This window comes from Euphorbia lathyris, chromosome 6, assembly GCF_963576675.1.
Source record: "Euphorbia lathyris chromosome 6, ddEupLath1.1, whole genome shotgun sequence".
Classification (NCBI taxonomy): Eukaryota; Viridiplantae; Streptophyta; class Magnoliopsida; order Malpighiales; family Euphorbiaceae; genus Euphorbia; species Euphorbia lathyris.
The window spans coordinates 81242834-81264886 of record NC_088915.1 but is presented as its reverse complement, the minus strand read 5'-3'; the positions used below and the strand labels follow the sequence as shown (position 1 = coordinate 81264886).

Below are 22053 nucleotides of genomic sequence, written 5' to 3'. Positions count from 1 at the left end.
CTTTGGGAGGTCATGAGTTCAAATCACATCCGGGTCTGGTGGGGATTTTTCTTTCTTCTTTAATGTAAGCGCATTGCGCAAATTTTATTAAAAAAAAAAAATCAGCAACCGCATTTCCTTCACGATAAATGTGAGAAATGACAAATTGCATTGATTCTAATTTTGATAAACATTCAACCCAACTCTGACGAACCACCCAAGGAACGTTAGAAGACCTACTACACAACAACTGAACCACATAAGTCGAATCACTTTCTAACCAAAGATGACGCCAACCCTTGTCAAAAGCTGGATGAATAGCAAAAATAGCAGCCTTCAACTCGGCTAAAAAAGCAAAAGACACATCAAAGGGGAAAGCAAAAGCACCCATAAATGTTCCATTTGAGGATCGGTAAATACCACCACAACCCGCAGCACCCGGACTACCCAAAATAGAAGCATCGGTATTAACCTTAATCCAACCAACCGGAGGACGCTGCCAAACCACTTGCATAATACGAGGCCCCCTAGGAAATCTTCTATCAATTCTCAATTCCCTCAGAATTTGTAACTCATCAGAAGAATTCCAAGTAAAACCACGACCCTGATTAGCCGCTTCACAAATAGCGCTCCAAACACGCCTAAGAGTCAAAGAAATAACTGGTTTTTCCTCTTTAAAAATATGATTGTTCCTTGCCAACCAAAGAGCCCACACAGTGCTAACAATTGCCACAGACCAAAGTTCAGCAATTTGAGAGCTAAATCTCTGTTTAGCAGCTTCCAAAATCAGAATTTGGAAACCACCATCCAAAACTAGAGATCTCCCAAACAAATCAGAAACTCCTCGCCAAACCTCCTGCGAAAAAACACATGTTAGCAAAATATGATCTGCTGTCTCCTCATGAGAAAGACACAACGGACATCTAGAGACAATCAAGCAACCACGCCTCTTCAAATTCTCGTGAGTAGGAAGATAACCCAAAAAAGCCCTCCAACAAATAAATGAATGCGCAGGAGGAATAAACCAACGCCAAAGAAAACCACACCAACCCAATTTCAACCTAGGAGGCTGCATCCAATCATAAAACAATTTTACCGTAAAAATACCACAAGACGCAGGTTCCCAAATACACAAATGCTCCATGTCAAAACATCTACAAACCCGCTTGATACCCTCTTCCACCTCAGCCGGCATAACTGGCAAACCAACACAATCATCATTTATCAAAAAATCATCCACCATATCCAAGCCACGCCTTTGCTGCGAGGCAGATAACCCCAATTGTAAATTCAACTTAATTAATATATAATGGCCCTGTTTGGTAAAGAGCGTTTTGGGATAAAAAAACTGTTTTGGCCAACTTTAGCGGTTTGACCACTGAAACCGCTGATTGGAGTGTTTGGTGGAGAGAGAGTTTTGGGATAAAAACGCTAATTTAGAAAAAGCTCATTTTAGGAGCTTTTTCAATTAGCGTTTTGCAATATTAAAATTAATGGACTTCTTTAACCCTACTTTTAGTTTGCAGGTCCTTAAATTAAAAAAATAAATGCCCTTATTCGTCTTTTTGCACAAACCGCTATTATCAATCGGTTAATTTTTACCAAACAGGTCTACACAAACAGTTAGTCAAATCAGCTAATGTAATCAGCTAACAGCTAATTCCCAAACATGGCCAATATGTCATCCAAACAACTAAATCTTCAAATCTTACTTAATTTTGAGAAGTTGTACAGTGATACATAAAGTAGGCACCTGACCACTTAAATGATAACATTTATATATACGCCAAAAAAAATTGAGCGAACTTCGATTTAGGAAAAATTGGACCTTCAACGGACCAATTCTGTATTTGCCACCGAACACAACTATCGAGGATACAACTCAGTGATTGAAGCCTCGTTTCGGGAATTAATGACTTGTGATCCGCTTGTCGACTCCGTTACTCTTAAATTAAATGAGGAGGGATTCCCTAATGGTTCACTGTAATTAAAGAAGGCAGGTTTTGAAGGAAGTGGTAAAGTAATGGAATAGCTACTAAGCATGGTAACTACTTGAGCCATTGTTGGTCGATTAGCTTCATTTTCTTCAACACATAGTAATCCAATGTCAATGCATCTCTTCATTTCACTTCTCGAACCATCCTTCAACTTCGGATCTATCAGGTGCAAAGCTCTTCCCTCCTTCCAGTTTCGCCAAACCTACGACAAAAAAAAAAAAACGCACTTTACTAATATAAAAGTCCTTTAACATTTGATCATTTGAATAGTTGGTAATTCTCAATTGTAAAGTTGATAGAAATCAAAATTCTATGTAGTGCTGAATACAAGATTACTCGGTCGGGGGGCCGATTTTACATGTGCGTCTGTAAAAAAAATTTTTGCTAAATCGAACTTGGTCAATTTTTTTTTTTTTGTATATATGCGTGTTATAATTTAAATGGTCAAGAACCAATTTTTAAGTATTAATGTACAATTTTTCAAAATTAAACCAGATTTCATTTAATAGTCCTAACATGTAAATCTTTCAAAAAAAAAGTCCTAACATCTAAAAAAGAATTGGATTTAGGGAGGGCTAAACAGGTAAAAAAAAATTGATTTTAAAAGGCATACGATAAAAAAAACATGCCAAAAAAAATAAAAAATTTGGATTTAGAGAGACATAAAAAAAAAATAGAAATTTGGATTTATAGAGGCCTAATATGCCAAAAAAATTATAAATTTAGATTTAGATAGGCCTAACATTCCTAAAAAAAATTAGAAATTTGGATTTAGGTTGTACCTAATAGGCCAAAAATATTGAAATTTTGAATTAGAGAGGCCTAAGGGCCCAAAAAAATTAGAAATTTGGATTTAGGGAGGCCTAATAGATAAAAAAATTTTAGAAATTTGAATATATAAAGGCCTAACAAACAAAAAAAATAGAAATTTGAATTTAGATATGCCTAATATTTCCAAAAACAATTTAGAAGTTTGGATTTAGGGAGTACTAATATGTCCAAAATATTTGAATTTTGAATTTTGAACAAACCTAACACGTAATGGGGGGGGGGGGGGGGCGCTAATTTCAATACTCGATAAAAAAATTACGACAGGGGGCCGAAACTACCTGGAGTCAATGTAGTTCCAGCGGCCGAAGGGCCCAGGCCCCTGTCTACACACCTGATTCTATGGAAATGTGATTCTAAGTAAATTTATTTCTTTCCACTTTATGGTTTTCCTGTGTTTAAGTATTGGTAGGTTAGAAGGGTGAAAATGTATGTTCAGAACCAAAAAGCTCAAAATATGGTAATTTGAAAAAATCAAAAATTGATGGTTTAATTTTTAAATTTTTCAAAATTTCCATAAATGTAAGATAATAAATGTAATTATCTCAAAATAGACATGTCAATGGATTTAGTTGAGTCTAAACTTCACACCTACTTATCTTGTCTAAGCTCAACACAATCCACATTATATTTATATTGAAAAATGAATAAATAAGTAAAATTAAAATATAACTATTAATAAAATACAATAAACTAAAGTTTAGTTAGCTGATTTAATAAAAAATTGATTTAATAAAATTCAGTGAATAAAATATATAATAACAAAAAAAATTAACAGAATAATTAAAATTTGAATTTACAAACAAATAATTAATTATCTTTAAATATTTTTTAAGATCAAATATCACAAAGAAAATGTGTATAAATCATTAGAATAATAATAAAAAAAAAGATTTCGTTTATGCACTGGCAGTAGATTTTTGTTTATGCACTGGCAACTCATTAATAGATTGAATTATTTGAAAAACATAGAATAATAAATAATGTCAAATAACCTTTTAAAAAATATAATATTTTTATGAGGACGAGCCGGGCGGACTTAGGTTTTGAAATAAAATATAAGTTCGACTCATTTTATATTCTGGTTTTACGGGTTTGGATCGGGTTATAGGTTAAATATGCATATCTGGACTCCTTCCATGAATGGAGAGCTTGGACGAGCTGATCAGACCAACTAACTTATGAAGATATCTATTTCAAAAATTTGCACCTCCAATCCTCAAAAACTGACTTTGGAACAAGATGGAATAAAACATGAAAGAAATCGGTGTTCGATTATACTTACATAGGTTAAAAAGTCCTCGTCTTCATCTCCAACTCGGCAGCCATTGTTCTTTCAGCCACTTACAATCTCTAAAATCAAAACACCAAAGCTAAATACATCCGACTTCGTAGAGAAGTGCCCACGCCTTATGTATTCCGGAGCCATATATCCACTACAAATATATAAGATTTTTTAAGTAAAATGTCGAGAGTTAAAAGAACCGAAAGCCGTCAAACATATCAACTAGGTTAGTACATTTAAGACGCTATAGCGAACAATTACAAATTACATCAATGTTGGTTTAATTGTTAAGAATGAAATATAAATACCGTAACCTTAAACTCTTAATAAAAAAAAGTTATCACAGTAAGTTTTGTTTCACTTATGGTTTTCTTCTCTGAAAACCAGCAAATATATTTACCGAAAATATAACGTGAATGATACAAAATTAAAATATTCCACGTGAAAAAATAAAAATTCAAAAATTATATATTTTATTTTTCTACTTTCGGCGGTGAAATTTTGATTATATATATATATATATATATATATATATATATATAATTGTTCTTAGTTTCGCACATATATATACTTACAATGTTCCGACAATTCTACTTGTATCGTCCTGTGTCTGATCTACTGCAAATATTCTGGCGGTACCAAAATCTGAAATTTTTGGATTCATTTCTTCATCTAACAAAATGTTACTAGCTTTAAGATCACGATGAATAATTCGAAGTCGAGAATCTTCGTGAAGATAAACAAGACCTCGAGCTATGCCTCTTATGATCTTGTATCGCGTTTTCCAATTTAAATTTTCTCGTTTGACTTGATCTGCAAGTAAGTGAAGTTTTATTATACGTCAAATACACTACATCATTCGTATGTTAAATCAATAATTTAATGTTACACTATATTTTAATCAATAAAACGTTGACATGTAACCAATAATTTAATGTCACGTTAACGTTTTATCGATAAGATGTAACGTGTGTAAGAACTACAAGCAATTTACCAAATATGAAGTTATTGAGGCTTGAGTTAGGCAAAAACTCGTAGACAAGAAGTCTTTCTTGTCCTTCCAAGCAGAAACCCAACAACTTAACCAAATTCCTGTGTTGAAGCTTAGCAACTAAAACGACTTCGTTCTTGAATTCTAGTTCACCTTGTCCTGATCCTCTGGCCAATCTCTTCACAGCTATTTCTTGTCCATTAGGAAGGGTACCCTGTAAATATAAAAGTTTGATAACCAATTCAAATTAATTTAAGTGGTCATTTTTTTTTTTTTTTAATTGCGATATTAAAGAAGAAAGAAAAATCCTCGCTACCCATGACCTTGCAAGGTATAGGTAAGCTCTCAACCACTAGGTTAAGAGCTTCACCACAATTTAAGTAGTCACTTAACCTATATTTTCCAATAATAATAATAATAATAGGAAACTGTATAAATAAATCATGTGATTCAATCCGATTAGTATTTTGGAGTTTAAGGACCCGTTTGACTATTTACTGTTTGTTGTTCTTGTTTTATGTTTGTCTTTTGAAAAGACTGTTTTTCCAAAAAACAGAGATTTCATGCTTTTATAAAAAAACTACTTTTCAGCTGTAAAAAACAAACAGAAAGTGTCTAACTAAACACCTAAAACTCTTCCTTTTAAAGTGAAAATGCAAATATGAGATGAAAAGTAGGTAACCAAACACCCATAAATAGTTTTAGAGTTTAAAAGTTTACAAATAGTGGTCTCTATACTTTTTGTAGTTTACGAATTTAGGCATTCTGTTAGCGATATTTTTGTAATATTGTTAATTCCAACCTTGTCACGTATGTATTGGGTACGGACGTGCCAGAAAAGTTATTTATCAGTTAATAAGGACGGTTATGTTTATGGCTTATATGCACGAAAATTTGAATTCTAAACAAAACGATTGACGAGGGATGCAAAGATTAAAAAAGTCCCTTATGAATTTCTAGTGTCGCTATAGAAGCTTTGTTAGATAATTTATAACTACCACGACTAAAAGAAATGAAATTGAAAAGCAAAAATGACACAGGGGTTTTGGGAAATTCTATTTTATTAATATTAATGTAAAAATGTTTAATTACAAGTACTTAAGATGAAACAAGGAATTACAATTGATATTAATTCTATTTTATAGCTAAATCAATTGCTAATTGAATTTAAAATGAAATCATCAACATAAATGGAAATTGGAATGTAAAATTGGAATAACAAACTGGAATTGAAATTGAAATAATAAATTTGAAGTCAAATATTGACTATTTCAACGAGGCCTTGAGCTACAAGCGGCTTTAAATTCACGAACAAAATGAGCGAAGTGAACAATTGGTGAACAACGCGTGGGACTCTGGAAAATGATGACAAAAAAGTATAGCAAATGGATCAATTTTAAAATGGGCAAAAACAGATTTTTGTGGAAAATTTTATTTTGGGATGGCTTGTAAATGGGTTTCGGACACGGATTGAGGCGAAACGAAAGTCTAAAATTAAACTCGGGGTGTTAGGAACAAATGTGAGTAAGAATATGGGACAAAAGCAGACTGTAAGGGGTTGAAAAAGTTAAAACGAAATTGATGGACATAATGTTTAAAAGGGATAAAAAAAACGAACTTTAATGAACTTTCACTACAAAAAAAAGGTCTATTACGACATTTTTTAGCGATGCATTTTGGCATGTGTCTTCATATTTCAAAATTTAACCACACTTTTATATTTATGTCGTCTTTTACTATCACTTAACAACGCCTTTTATTATTTGATGGTATTTTTAAAAAATTAACCACACTTTTAAAAAAGCATCTGCATTTTTTTAAGCTAAAGACGGCTTAGAATTTTGCGTCGTTAAAAGTGTCTCGATATTTTTTCAACTGAATATATTTTTATTTTTTTATCCCGTATTTAAAAATTCAACCACGCTTTTTAATTTGTGCTGCCTTTTATATTACTTAATGACGTTTTTTTTGTTGGCATTTAAAAATTTTTAATTACACTTGTAAAATAAATGTCGGTATTTTTTTTTATCTTTAAGAAAATTTAAATTTGGTATCAATAAAAAAAATATCCTTGTATTTTTTTATTTAAAGACGTTTGTTTAGTTTTTTCCATATTTTGATAAATTCAACATATATTTTTGAAATTGTGTCCACCTTTTATAATTATATAATAACATTTTCTAACTTTTATGTTAGGCATTTTAAAATTTTACTTTCAAATTAAAAAAAAAAACTATATCTTTTTTTTAATGCAAATTTTACCGAAAGAAAATAACTATATCTTTTTAAAATTAAAAACTATATCTTTTTAAAGTTTAAAAAGGATGGATAAAGAATTTAAACTCAAAAAAGATCTATCTAAAATCGGTTGTTCACTTAATCTAAAAAGAAAAAATTAATCTTAAATTAATCTAATATATGTATATATATATTTGTATTTAATATGTATTTCCTTTTCCGTTTAACCTCAACTCCCCACACGTTCCCCACACGTCTCCCACTATCAGCCTAAATTTCTCTCCCACTCCGACTCCCACAATGAAGCTCCAGTGATGCCTCCCGCAGCTCGACTTCGACATTCCAATCTACATGACTATTCGACAGTTCAAGCTATTCCTTTCCGTGGCTCCTTCTGTTGATGGACCTGTTCATTGTTCACGCTTTATCCTTTATTGTTGTCGCACTCCGTTTCTTCATCCTCGGTTCTAGGTACGTTCTTAATTTTCCGATTTATTGGTTGTGGACCTCTGTTTTCCTAGAAATAGAATTTAGGATTGATCAAATCCTATTTATCTTTCTCTATTTCAGATTCCTATGATGTTCAAGTATCTTCGGTTTGAAGGACCCAAAAGACGGGTTACCACACCACAAGGATCAATCTAACAAACAATCAACCAAAGCACAACCCAGGTCCAAATCAAAACAGCAACTATAACCACAAGAATGGAAATCCAAAACCACAATCAACAATACAAGATTTATACGTGGAAAACCTCTTCGGTGTGAAGAGTAAAAACCACGGGACGTTTGAGGAGTCCACCCTACTTCTCTTACTATGATAAAATTGAGGGCAAAACAAACCCAACAAAGTCTTACAAAAGGTTTATAACCCACCAACAATCATGAAACAATAAGAGATTTCAAGAAGTAGACAAATATCAAGAAAGAGAAGAAATCAGTCTACAATCTGCCCCAACTCCGAACAGACCTTCCCGATCTCCAAACGGCGATCCCAACGGTGAGAATAAGGGACAATATGTCTAGAAGCTCCTGTCCAAAAATCGTGACGATCCGATGGTTCAATCTCCGGGAATCGGCAAAAACGTGAACTGACCTAATGAGAGAAAATGCCAAATCCGAAAATCTCCTTTTGGTGTGTCTTTTCTTCTTCCTTCACTTATCTCAATAAATGACAACTCATACACTTAAATACATATTAACTTAGCTTCTATAAGAAGCCAAAATTAATATTAAATGGACCTTAAATATGGGCTGGACCCATAACAATCTCCCCCTCCAGCCCATCACGGAGAGAAGAAAAAACTCAAATTCTTCAACGTTTGAATCTCATCCCGGAGAGCTTACTACAAAGCTCAAGCTTGCTTCCGAGAACCACCTTGGTTAACATGTCTGCTGCATTTTTATCTGTGTGGACTTTCTTTAACAACAATTCTTTCTCTTCAATCACATTCCGCAACCAATGATATCTGATATCAATGTGCTTGGTACGAGCATGATACATGGCATTCTTGCTCAAGTCCATAGCACTCTGACTGTCACAGAATGTTACATACTCACTTTGCTTCAAACCCAACTCTTGAAGAAACCTTTTTAACCAAATCATCTCTTTACACGCTTCCACGGCTGCTATATACTATGCCTCAGTAGTAGACAATGCGACACACTTTTGTAGCTTGGATTGCCATGAAATGGCTCCCCCTGAAAATGTAAAAACATAACCTGAGGTAGACTTTCTATTATCAAGATCACCAGCCATGTCTGCATCTGTATATCCCTCAAGAATCGGTTTGCCACCTCCATAACACAAACTCAATCTGGAAGTTCCACGTAAGTACCTGAAAATCCACTTAACAGCTTCCCAATGAACCTTACCCGGATTAGATAAGTATCTACTCACCAAACCAACAGCTTGTGCAATATCTGGTCTAGTACAAACCATAGCATACATCAAAGAACCAACAGCAGATGAATAAGGAACAGAAGACATACTCGTTTTTTCTTCATCTGACTTAGGACAAGCTTTATTACTCAACTTGAAGTGAGCTGCTAAAGGTGTATTAACAGGCTTGGCATTCTTCATATTAAACCTTTCAAGCACACGTTCAATATACTTTTCTTGTGATAGCCACAACTTTCCAGCTTTTCTATCACGAACTATCTCCATGCCTAAGATCTGCTTAGCTGGACCCAAGTCTTTCATGTCAAATGACTTGGACAAATCCTTCTTCAAGTTGGAAATCATCCCTGCATCTTGTCCAACTATCAACATATCATCCACATATAAAAGAAGGATAATGAAGTTACCTCCAGGGAGATTTCTAAAATACACACAAGGATCTGCTGAAGTTCTATTGTAACCATTCTTTGTCATGAAAGAATCAAACTTCCGATACCATTGCCTTGGTGCCTGTTTGAGCCCATAAAGACTCTTCTTCAACTTGCAAACAAGCTTTTCTTTTCCCTTCTCTTCAAACCCTTCAGGTTGCTCCATATATATCTCCTCATGCAAATCACCATGTAAGAAAGCAGTTTTCACATCAAGCTGCTCCAACTCCAAATCAAGACTTGCAGCTAAACCTAAAACAGTTCTTATAGATCTCATCTTGACAACAGGAGAGAAGATCTCATCAAAATCAATGCCCTTCTTCTGATTGCAACCCTTTACCACCAATTTGGCTTTGCGCTTCACTATCTTGTCACCATCTTTCTTGTTCTTAAAAACCCATCTGTTTTTCAAGACCTTCTTGCCTTTAGGAGGCTTCACAAGCACATATGTTTCATTCTTTTTCAAGGAATCCATCTCTTCCTTCATAGCATCAAGCCAAAGATTTTTGTCTTTACTAGACAACACTTCTTCAAAGTTCTCTGGCTCCCCCTCATCAGTGACAAGAATAAACTCCGAACTTGGATATTTTGTAGAAGGTTTTCTTTCTCTAGTTGACCTTCGAACCGGTGCTTCTTCCACCAAAGGAGCTGGCTGCTCCCCCTGCTCATGAACATCCTCTATATCATTCTGATCATCATGTGGAACATCATCAAATTCTGGTACACCATCACCATCATTATCAAATTCTGGTGCATCACCATCTTCATTTGGTTGTACCTCCTCAACACCATCAAATGTTGGTTCAACATTCTCATTTGTTGGCTGCTCAATAGGAATAGGAATAGAAGTAGAAGAAACATCAGTAGTATCAAATGACAATGTAGGAGTAGAATTGTATCTTGTACTTAGAAGTTCTGAGCCCATCTCATGCTCAAAGAATACTACATCTCTGCTTCTCACTACCTTCTTCTTCTCTGGATCATAGAGTCTAAAACCATACTCCTCATCACCATAGCCAATAAATACACAAGGATTAGTCTTAGAATCAAGCTTTGATCTCTGTTCTTTTGGCACATGCATATATGCCTTGCATCCAAAGACTCTCAAATGTGAATAAGTAGGATCTCTACCCTTCCATGCTCTCTCGGGTATCTCAAGGCCAAGAGGAATCGATGGTGAACGATTGATCAAGTACACTGAAGTATTAACAGCTTCAGCCCAAAATGTCTTTGGAAGATTAGACATTCTAAGCATACATCTCACTTTCTCCACAATTGTTCTGTTCATTCTCTCTGCTACACCATTGTGTTGAGGGGTGCCGGGCACAGTTTTTACATGTTTAATTCCATGGTGTGAACAATAATTCTCAAATTCTTTAGAAGTGTACTCACCACCATTGTCAGATCGAAGACACTTCAATTTTCTTTCTGTCTCCCTTTCTACCATGACATGAAACTTCTTGAAAGTTTCAAACACTTCACTCTTTGTCTTCAACATGTAAACCCAAGTTCTTCGAGTAGCATCATCAATAAAAGTGACAAAATATTTACTGCCACCAAGAGACTCCACCTCTAAAGGACCACAAACATCAGAGTGTATCAACTCCAACTTTCCTTCCTTTTTTGTAGACTTCTTAGAAAAGGAAGCTCTATGTTGCTTTCCTGCTAAGCAATAATCACAAGGGTCAAAAGAAACAGCTTTATCAACAGGAATAAGAGATTTACCTGCCAAAAATTTTAACCCTTTATCTGTCATGTGTCCCAATCTTCTATGCCATAAATTTGGAGAGTTCTTTTCTTCAACTGCATTTAGCTCACCAGAACATACATTCAAGTATGTTTTATACAAAGAGCAACACAAATCACCTCGAGCAACTGTCAATGAACCCTTGGACAATCTCCATTTGCCATCTCCAAAGGTATGCCTGAAGCCTTCTTGATCAAGAACATTTGCATACAACAAGTTAAGGCGTAGATCGGGAATATGGCGCACATTCTTCAATATAAGCATGCATCCAACACTTGTCTTCACCCGAATATCACCCATGCCAACAATGCTTGCCGAACTCTGATTTCCCATCTTGACACTACCAAAATCTCATGCTTTGTAGTTCAAGAAGTATTCCTTTCTAGGAACACAATGATAGGAAGCTCCTGTATCAACAAGCCACTCTGTGCCTGAACCATCAACATGATGACACTCACTAGTTGCACAAATCAAAGAAACATCATCATCACTTTTAGAAGTGACAGCTGCAGTATTTTTATCATCTCCCTCCTTCTGAGAATCTTGCTTCTTGCCTTGTTCTCTTTTCCAACGGTAGCAATATTTCTTTATGTGACCCGGTTTGTTGCAGTGATGACATACCATAGGCTCTTTCCCATCTCTGGACTTAAACCTACCTCTTGAGTTACCACGCCTCTTTGGACCTCTACTCTTGCCTCTACCTCTGTTCTCAACAACCAGAGCTTGTGAATTATCAACTCCCATCTCCTTTCTTCTTATCTCTTCATTAAACATACTCTCTTTAATCACATCCAAAGAAAGTACACCATCTGGAGCAGCAGAGTTACTAATAGTCACAACAAGAGTTTCCCAACTATCTGGCAATGAACTCAACAGAAATAAAGCCTACAACTCATCATCAAGAATAATCTTCATAGTGGTAAGTTTGTTGATTATATCTTGAAAATCACTAAGATGTTCAGAAACTGACTTCCCACTTTTCAACTTCAAATTAACAAGCCTCTTAATCAAAGAAGCCTTGTTATGAGTAGTCTTTCTTTCATAAAGACCCTCTAATTTCTTCCACAAATCATATGGGTCGGACTCTTGAGAAACATGGTTGAAAATGCTAATATCAACCCATTGTCTGATAGTCCCTAAAGTCTTTCTTTTCAACTTTTCCCATTCTCTATCTTCCAATGTTTCTGGTTTGACTGGTTTGGACAAACTACCATCCTCTTTGGTTTCTGCATCAATTAGGTCATACAAATCTTTGCAAAATAACAAATCTTCCATCATAGGTCTCCATATAGAATAATTGGTTGATGTCAATTTGACCATGGAACTATTACTGTTATTAGATTCCATAGCTAACTTCAAAAATTAACCTTGCTCTGATACCAATTGAAGGACCCAAAAGACTGGTTACCAATAACAACAATCAAATACGCGGAATACCAATAACAACACCACAATGATCAATCTAACAAACAATCAACCAAAGCACAACCCAAGTCCAAATCAAAACAGCAACTATAACCACAAGAATGGAAATCCAAAACCACAATCAAACCTCTTCGGTGTGAAGAGTAAAAACCACGGGACGTTTGAGGAGTCCACCCTAGTTCTCTTATTATGATAAAATTGAGGGCAAAACAAACCCAACAAAGTCTTACAAAAGGTTTATAACCCACCAACAATCGTGAAACAATAAGAGATTTCAAGAAGTAGACAAATACCAAGAAAGAGAAGAAATCAGTCTACAATCTGCCCCAACTCCGAACAGACCTTTCCGACCTCCGAACGGCGATCCCAACGGTGAGAACAAGGAACAATATGTCTAGAAGCTCCTGTCCAAAAATCGTGACGATCCGACGGTTCAATCTCCGGGAATCGACAAAAACGTGAACTGACCTAATGAGAGAAAATGCCAAATCCGAAAATCTCCTTTTGGTGTGTCTTTTCTTCTTCCTTCACTTATCTCAATAAATGACAACTCATACACTTAAATACATATTAACTTAGCTTCTATAAGAAGCCAAAATTAATATTAAATGGACCTTAAATATGGGCTGGACCCATAACACGGTTTTCTGACTTCAAGTATCTTTCTCTATTTCATGACTTTGTATGCCATTTTCAAGTTTGATTTAGGTTGAGACAATTTTCTATTAAAAAAATGATAATATTGGGTTTTCTTTCTTTAAGTTTGATTTAGATTCAGAACATTCTGTATTGATTTGATTTGATTTTTTTTGTGGAAAAGAGGTTGGGGAACTACAGGTTTGGTAAAGTGTAAAGGATAGAGCAAATGGGAAAGGATGAGGAAATTAAGTGGTGGTTCCTTTTACAGGTAAGTAAGCTTCCTATTTCTGTTTAATATCATATTACTGCCACTAATTTGTTGCTTTGTTTCGGTACACTGAGAAGGCTTTTAGTTTTCTACCGATGTTATTCACTTATTTTATATGCTTTCTCTTTGGTATTTTTTTCTCACTTAATCTATGGTATATTAAAGAACAAGATTTTCAAGAATTTAACTTTATCTCTCTCATATTTGCAGGGAATGCATCCTAATTGCTCAATAAGGGAGGAAAACAAATCCAACTGCATTTCAAGAAGTTAATTTTGCTCTGCTATAAACTTTTCAAGAATTTGACTCTGACTAAGCAACTCTTTGTAGTGGAAGTTGCTATGTATTTTTTTGGTTTTATTAGAACTTTCAAGGTCTTTTTTGTAGTAGAATTTTTTTTTTTCTCTCCAGCATTATGAGTTGTTGAAAATAGGGGCATATTATTATTATAACCATGTACTTTAAATTTTAAAATGTTTATTCGTAAAAATGTTATGTTGATAATGTAAGAATGGTTATACATTGTAATTTGAGGGTTTTTTTACAAATAAATGTTTTTGCATTTATTCTTAATATAGCTAAATGAAGACATTTATGTAATTATGTCGTAATTTAAAGATTTTTAATCGAAGTGTCGTCAAGACGTTTATATATGAAATGTTGTTATAATGAGGACATAATAATATTCAAGTGTTGTAATTTAGAAACAATATTTTAGCTCAAAATGTTGTTGCATTATGTAGCTAAATGTAGACGTTTATATAACTAAATATCCTTAATTTGGAGACACTTTTAAATTAAAGTGTCGTGATATTCAATAATACGTAATGAATATTTTCTGAAGCGACGTAACGACATAACAAAAATTATATGTTGTTAATTTTGTGACGCTTTATTAAAAGCGTAGTTGAGATTTGGAAAATTAAAAATATATAATATGAAAAATCGGTGACGCTAAAATGTAAGCATTGGAAGCATGACGACGTTTCTCCGCGATATGTCGTCAGATTGAATTTACCCACATAAGGTTTTATGCGTCGTTAAAATTAACGACACGTGATTTAACGACTCTTGTAACGACGCTTTGAGAAGCGTGGGTAACCACTTAGAGACGCTGAAAAGCATCGCTAAACTATTTATTTTAGCGTCGTAATAAACCCTTTTTTTGTAGTGTTTGGGCAAGAAGAACGTTAAGTTTCGGGTTTGGGATTGACAAACAAACGATTAGAACTGGAAAACACATTGTTAATGAAGGATTATAGGCTTGTAAACACGAAATTTGGGTACCGAAAGCTAAAGAAAACATGACACGAAGTTGGGTTATTGTATTGTATTGTTTGGATGTTTTGTTTGGAATTGGAATGGTGATTTGGAGTCCTATTTATAGCTAAAAGTTTCACACTTCATGTCCAATAACTTCCTACTTTTACTTCCACTATCTCCACTAATTGATTTGGTAGAGATGGAGCCAAAACATGTTGTTAGTGGACACGCACGAGGTTGTGCCACAAAAATAGTATAAGGATCCTATCTCCCGAGACCAGGACCTGTCTCGCCAATAAGATTGTTCAAAGTGCCACACTCTCCATACGACTGATCCCACAACTAAAATTATATATGGTTCAACAACCATAGGAAACAAATCATATTATAAGAATCAAAACAATGGAAGGGAAAACTTAAAACTACATGATTGTTATTACAATACATTGTCCCCTCCTCTTCAGTTAAAGGCTCTAGAACCAATTTCTCTTTTCCCTTTCATGTCTCTACTGTTGGTCCCTTGTGATATGAGAATAAGTTCCTAAAGGTGGGGGGGAGGGGTAAAGAAACTATTTAAAATTTTGAGTATTGAGGCTGACTTGTTACCGGCTCACCTTGATTAATAGCACAATGATATTGGATGTGGTCAGAGGCAGCTTTAGTTGATCAACAACTAAAGTCGTTTCTAACGTTGAGTCAAGAAATAGTACTTGGAAGTCTATTCCTGAACTCAGCACCAGATCACACAACTAAGAATACTTAAGTTAAGCGTTTACTAGGTAAAAATAAAAGCAAGCAGATAAAGGAGAAGGGATAGAAAATGTTACTCAGCAGCTTTATCCTGGTTCGGCCTCCTGCCTACATCTCATCCTCGGAATTCCTTTCCGAGCTTTAATCCACTACTAAGCTCTTTTGGGTAGAGCACAAACCCCTTACAATAGTCAGCGAGCAGTTACAAAATATCGTCCTCTATAAACCTATACTCAACACTATCTACCTCTGGGTGCTAAATACCGAACAACTCATAGTCTCCTAACAATTTAGTAATTGATAAGGTTTTTGTTCTATAACAAAGAACACTTTGAACGATATAATCTATTTGTTTACATGAAAATAAGAGTTGGTGTAAAATGCATTTCCTTTGCTTTTGTAGGGAACTTCAAGAATGAATTTGTTCAGAGTTTCGGCTTGTTGAAGATCAAGTTCCAATGAAGCAAATGACAGGCTTTTTATAATGACACTTGAAGCCATCGATCATTTCAAATTTCAAAATAACCGTTGGAGGGAAACGGCTATTCTATCCCTTTTATCCTCATTGCTCAGCGTCACGACCAATAGGAACGTAGTCTTCTCTGTCGTTTGATCAGTGATTTAGTTGCTTTAGTCCGTAAGCGTCAGATTGTCTCTCCATTTTAGGCAAAGATTCCTGGACAGCACCGCGCCAGCTTCTCTGTTGAGTCTAAACCTTTCCTCATTTGGATAGTCTTTTCCGCAAGATAACAAGTCAACTTTCACTTTGTCTGCTTGTCCATCCAACTCAGCGGCTTCGTTGTGAAGGAGTTGGCCATTCTTCTGGATCCTTCTTACTGTTAGGCTGAGTGGATCAAAAGCCTTTTAATCTGTTTGACTTTCTTCTTGGCTTTGTTTGGGCCTTGATTTGACTTACTGGACTTGGGATTTGTCTTTAATATCGTTTGCACTTATATTTTTAATTACTTCAAAAATACTCAACAAACACATTAGTGATAACAAATCAAAGCATTTAAATTTAATATGTTGGAAATTTACCTTAGGGATTTAATTCTAATTTTAAATAGATTTGTCAAATCAAAATCAGTGTGAAAATGTGTTTCAACATCTACAACCTTCATCTTCTTAAACACAGGCTCGAATGAATCAAAATCATTTACAAGAAGCCTTTTCTCCTTCCTTTTACCGAGGAGAGTAGCAAAAGGAATCACGGTAAACCAAATACTTCTTACGGTCTTTTGTTTTCTAAGGAGGCCCACTCAGCAAAAAAGGTGGCACCAGTCCCAGGAACCGAAGCCTGCAACTCAGGTTCATCCCTATCAACACTCAAAGGCTCAAAGGAGGTAACATACCTCTCTTCCTGCGTAGTCGGTTCAACAGCTTAAAAAATAGTTTTGTTCGACATCAAAGACTCAATCTCTACTACACTTTCGAAGTATGTCTCAATGCCCCCCTTGAGCTGGAGGTTCATATTCAGGAGAAGAAGAAAGCTTGTGAACTTCAACACCAACATATTTGTCAGACTTGACATGAACGAAGTCGTTAGGTTGTATGATAAGAGGCTTACCAGCAGCTAGAGATGTACCTTCTCCAGCATTCTCCTCCATTGGCTTAGCCTGCTCAAAAACTCTCAGGCGGTCTATCATGGTGGCACGAATAGACATGTTAGCAGAAGTACATGAACCAAAAAAATGAAGTGAAAACACAAATCACCTTCATAGAGCTTTCAGTAACCCTTATCATCTTTATGGACTATCTTCACATCATTGTTACGAAGGGCCGAATGGACATTATCCCATACCATTTCATTGTAACTCCATTGAGCGAAATACTCTAATATAAGCGCACAATCGACTTCCTCCTTTTCTAGTTAGGTCATTCTTAGGCTTCCATTTGTCTCGATTATAATGATCTTAGGTTGTTTAAAAAGGGAAGTCCTCAGTATAAATTCCAATCGAAATTGCGGGGCTACCTTTCAACCAAAACCACTTCAACTTGAAATCATTGACCCTTTCCATCTTACCAATAAAAACACTTTTCAATGCAATTTCATCTACCAGTATGTAATGTCATCCAAAACCTTCTTTATTGGTTTCCAATAGGAACGAAATAGGGGTTCGATCAAGTTAATTTCCAGATCTTTGTAGATCTTGGCAAAGGCAATAAATTCCAGTCAAGCATTCTTTAAATCTGGCTAGGACATAGATTGAACTTCTTCAACGCATTGATCATTCCGCCTAAAAAGGGGAAACCCCAGCCCTGATTTTAGTAGTTGGGTAAATGCCCTTATATACTCGAGAGGGCCCGTAAACTCCCTTTGGTCCTCATTGGGAAGACTAGCCTTCATCTTATCCAACTCTGGATATGAAGCCATAATGCTTATCAACTCTTCTGTAGTTAAGGACAATGGTTGCTTACAAACATGTGGATTCGTTTGCTTAGAAGAAGCAACCTTCTCTATATCCTTTGATTTTTTTAGCATCCTTGACATATTTTGACTTTTGAGGCGCCAAATGTATTTTTGAACGTTCACGAAAGGGGTCGAATTCGAGATTTTCAAGGGAAGCGAATTTCTTAGAGTTCTTATATCACAATCCATTCATACAATAAGAAAACTAAGGGAGAGATATTGGAAAGACAAAAACTTACTGTGTTTCGAAGACACTTGCAAGAAACTTGAAGGATAAGAAATGAAGCATAAAAATCCTTAGAAAGTTAGTCTCATCTTTTCATAGGATTATGAAAGAAGATGATTAGGCGGCGAAATTAAGAGATTGGTTTGGTCAATCATTACATTGTTTCAAAGTAACCCAAAGGTTGAAACGATAGTAGAACTACACTCATTAATAACATCGGTTAAAGAGAAAAGGCAAGCGAAAACGACACATGTGAGATATTCAGAATGCTAACGATAACTGCGGAAACGATAATGTCACATTTCCGCTTCACGTGATCTCTCAACAATTAATATCACTATCTCACGTCTTCATCTACTTCTCTTCTAGGCATGCGAAAATACATAAGCACAAATTCTTTAATTAGAAGGAAATTCTCAACACCAGGTTCAAACGAATGATAACTTGAGTTCAACTTAGGTTGAAGTCTCAATTAAGGAATTTAGCCTTCTGTCATCTACTGCCACGAAGCCCTAAAGCACATCGATCTGTAACTTTTGTTGGGGGCATATGATATTACATAATTAATCATATTACATGTGACCCAATGAGGTATCCCCCTCAACAGTAACCGTCAAAGCCGCATAAACCAATGAAAAGAGTCGTCAAGATCATGCACATTCAACCCGAATCTGGCACCTTGATTTTAAAATCACAATTGAAGCTGTGACAACTATTTCAAATTGACAGCAAACTCATATTATTAATTAACTAGCCACCACGTGGACCTCATGTCTCATTTAGGTCGAACAACTCAATCCTCCTATAAATAAAAACTATCGGATTCATTCCTTTTTCTCTTCTAAACTACATACTTTTCAGAATCATTTTCGTGGACCTCATCCTTAATCATTTTTCTATTTTATTTTTAAGTTTGATTGATGAAGCTGAACTTAAATTATACTACCAAATCAATTATAATTATTTTATTATTACCATGTATACGACACCAAATCCACCTTCTCCAAGCTTTTTGGTTTCAGAAAAATCATCCGTAGCAGCTCTAATAGTAACAAGGTCAAATTGCAAAGATTCCACTTCTTGAATTTCGGAATCGACAGCTGCAGTAAATTCAGAAAGCCCAAGTTAGTTATATTTTAAAAATTCGGATATAAACATTTTAAAGAATCTAATTAAGAATTTCAATTGAAAGGAAAAAGTTCTAATCAACTAATTACGTTGAAATTCATCCTTCTTCTTCCTTGTTCTTATGAAGATGCAGATGGAAACTGCAAGTATTATTGCAGAAACAGCTACAGCGGCAGCCACGATTATCACAGTCCGCGACCTTTTGCTTCTATTTCCTGGAAAAAAAAAGAAAACATAATTGAAACATTTTATCCCTGTTCCGCAAATAGCCGTTAGCTACTGGTCCTATTTGGCGAGTAGCAGTCAGCTGTTAGCTGATTATATTATCTTTTTCGTTAGTTGATTTGACTAGTGGATGTGTAAACTTGTTTGGTAAAACTTAGTTAATTGTTAATAGATGTTTGTGTAAATGACAAATAAGGATATATTAAAGCATTTATTTGGAGTTAAAGAGTAGTAATTAGGGGTAAAAATGTCCTTAAAAATGGACCAATAAGCTAATTAAAAAAACTTATAAAATGAGTTTTTTCAAAAATAGCTTTTTAGATCTAATAAGCTCTTTCAAATCTCAAACTTTTAATTTTACCTCAAAAAAAACTCTTTACCAAACAAGTTCATTACCTATTAGTTTTTTTTTTTTTTTTTTTGATCTTAATCATTACCTATTAGTTAATTTGGCTGGTTGATTGTGTAAACTTTTAGCTAAAACTTAGCCGATTGCTAATAATTGTTTGTATAAAATAGGCTTAATACATTATTTGCCCTCTAAACTTGTTCAAAAAGTTTGATTGACTTCCTAAACTTTCCAAGTGTCTCGATAGCCCCTCAACTTACATAAAATGTTCAGCTAGCCTCATGAACTTGCATAAAATGTAATTAATTGATAACTCGGCTGAAAAAACGTAAGTTAGATGTGGAAGATGTATTTCATACATCTTAGAATGTCATTACATAATTAAAAAATAGATTAAAAAAGAAGTTATTAGTTGCTCAACTATAAAAATAATCTTATCTAATGTTAGAACTACATACACTGATCTTCGTTGTTTTATCTTTTTTAAGAAACGTCTAATATATTTTCCGTATTTAACTTACTTTTTTACAACCGAATGATCAATTAATTACATTTTGTGTAAGTCTAGGAGGCTAACTGAACATATTATACACGTTGAGAGGGTTACCGAGACTGTTTAAAATTCAGAAACCCAATCAAACTTTTTGGATAAGTTGAAAATCAAACTAATTCAAATAGTTTCTAAAATCAAAATTTTCAAAATTAGCTTAGATTACCTGGAGAAATTGCCGGTGGGGATGGAGAAGCTATTTGATTAACGAAAGGATCTATCTCATATCTAACATAACAGCTTGGGAGAATTACTCTTCCGCCAGTTCTATTCACACAACATTGGGGAATTAATCCCCAAGCATTATACAAACAGTTTCTGCAATCAGACGCTGTTAAATCAGGAGTGCACTGTACAAGTCCATATATAGTCTGAATTTCACGGCCAATTTCTCCGGCGGCGAACTTATGACGAGAATCTCCGGCAGCTGCTTGATTCCATAGCCTCTGTAGCAAGGTCGACCGGGATAAGTTGAAACCGGTAACATCATCATCAGAAACGTTTCTCTCTCCATAAACAAAAAAGTGTGGTCGGAACTCCGGGAATCTGAATGTGGATCGGAATGAGTATCTTATCATGCAGTCATCTGTTCCTCCAATTGATTCCTTAAAGCTTGGACAAAGTGTTAGGAGAGAATCTCCGACGTATTTCAGACAGGAACGGCAGTATTCAGGGGTAAAATCTGGTCTGCAGAGAGCGATGATGTAAACTTTGTCGGGATCTTCTCCGTAGGTGAAATTGTAGAATCCGAAGTTTATTTCAGTGTTGGTATAGATCCGAGTGAAGAGGTTGTTCAGATTTGTCTGATAGATACTGTTGTCGGAATAGTTACCTTTCCCGGCACACTCCTTGAATTGCAATTCAGGCTGCTGGGCTGCTATGAGATCCGTGAAATTAATAACTAGGAAAAGAAATAAAATAAAATAAGACATATTCTTTGAATCATTCATACTCAACTTTTCATAATCTCATCTTTGCAGGATATATATTAGCTTATCAGTTGCCTTCACATGTACTCAGATAACCACGTAAATTTGGTTATTCACCGTTACATATTATAGACTGATTTACGCGGTTATCAGGGTCCATGTGAACGCAACTGATCAGCTAATATAAAGAAGGGATAAGTAAGTGGTGTTTGTTTCAACATTTTGAAATAGCTTTTAACGTTTTAATCCAAACAGTATAAAATATATTGTTTGAATGAGTTTAAAACACCAACACCATTTATGGCTTGTCTGTTTTAACTCCTAGTTACTGTTAGAAAAAACTGTTTTCCAAAAAAGTAGAGTCTGCTTTTGTAAAATGTTACTTTTCAAGTGTAAAAAGCAAACAGAGATCACTAACCAAATATCTAAAACTCTCACTTTTGAAGCGAAAAGACAAACAGAAGCATGAAAAGAATGAACCAAACACCCCTTTAGTTT

General features: G+C 35.0%; 1 protein-coding gene across 1 annotated transcript; it reads right to left on the bottom strand.

Moving 5' to 3' along the window:
* Nucleotides 1–1663: 1663 nt before the first annotated feature.
* LOC136233315 (cysteine-rich receptor-like protein kinase 10) lies at nucleotides 1664–21592 on the bottom strand. Its single transcript, XM_066022941.1, has 7 exons — nucleotides 20793–21592; nucleotides 19592–19717; nucleotides 19350–19474; nucleotides 5084–5294; nucleotides 4665–4902; nucleotides 4090–4240; nucleotides 1664–2178 (listed from the first exon to the last, which is right to left on the bottom strand). Exons 1-6 carry the CDS (start codon nucleotides 21574–21576, stop codon nucleotides 4141–4143), a joined length of 1584 nt encoding a protein of 527 aa, XP_065879013.1. The 5' UTR covers nucleotides 21577–21592; the 3' UTR covers nucleotides 1664–2178; nucleotides 4090–4140.
* Nucleotides 21593–22053: the final 461 nt, after the last annotated feature.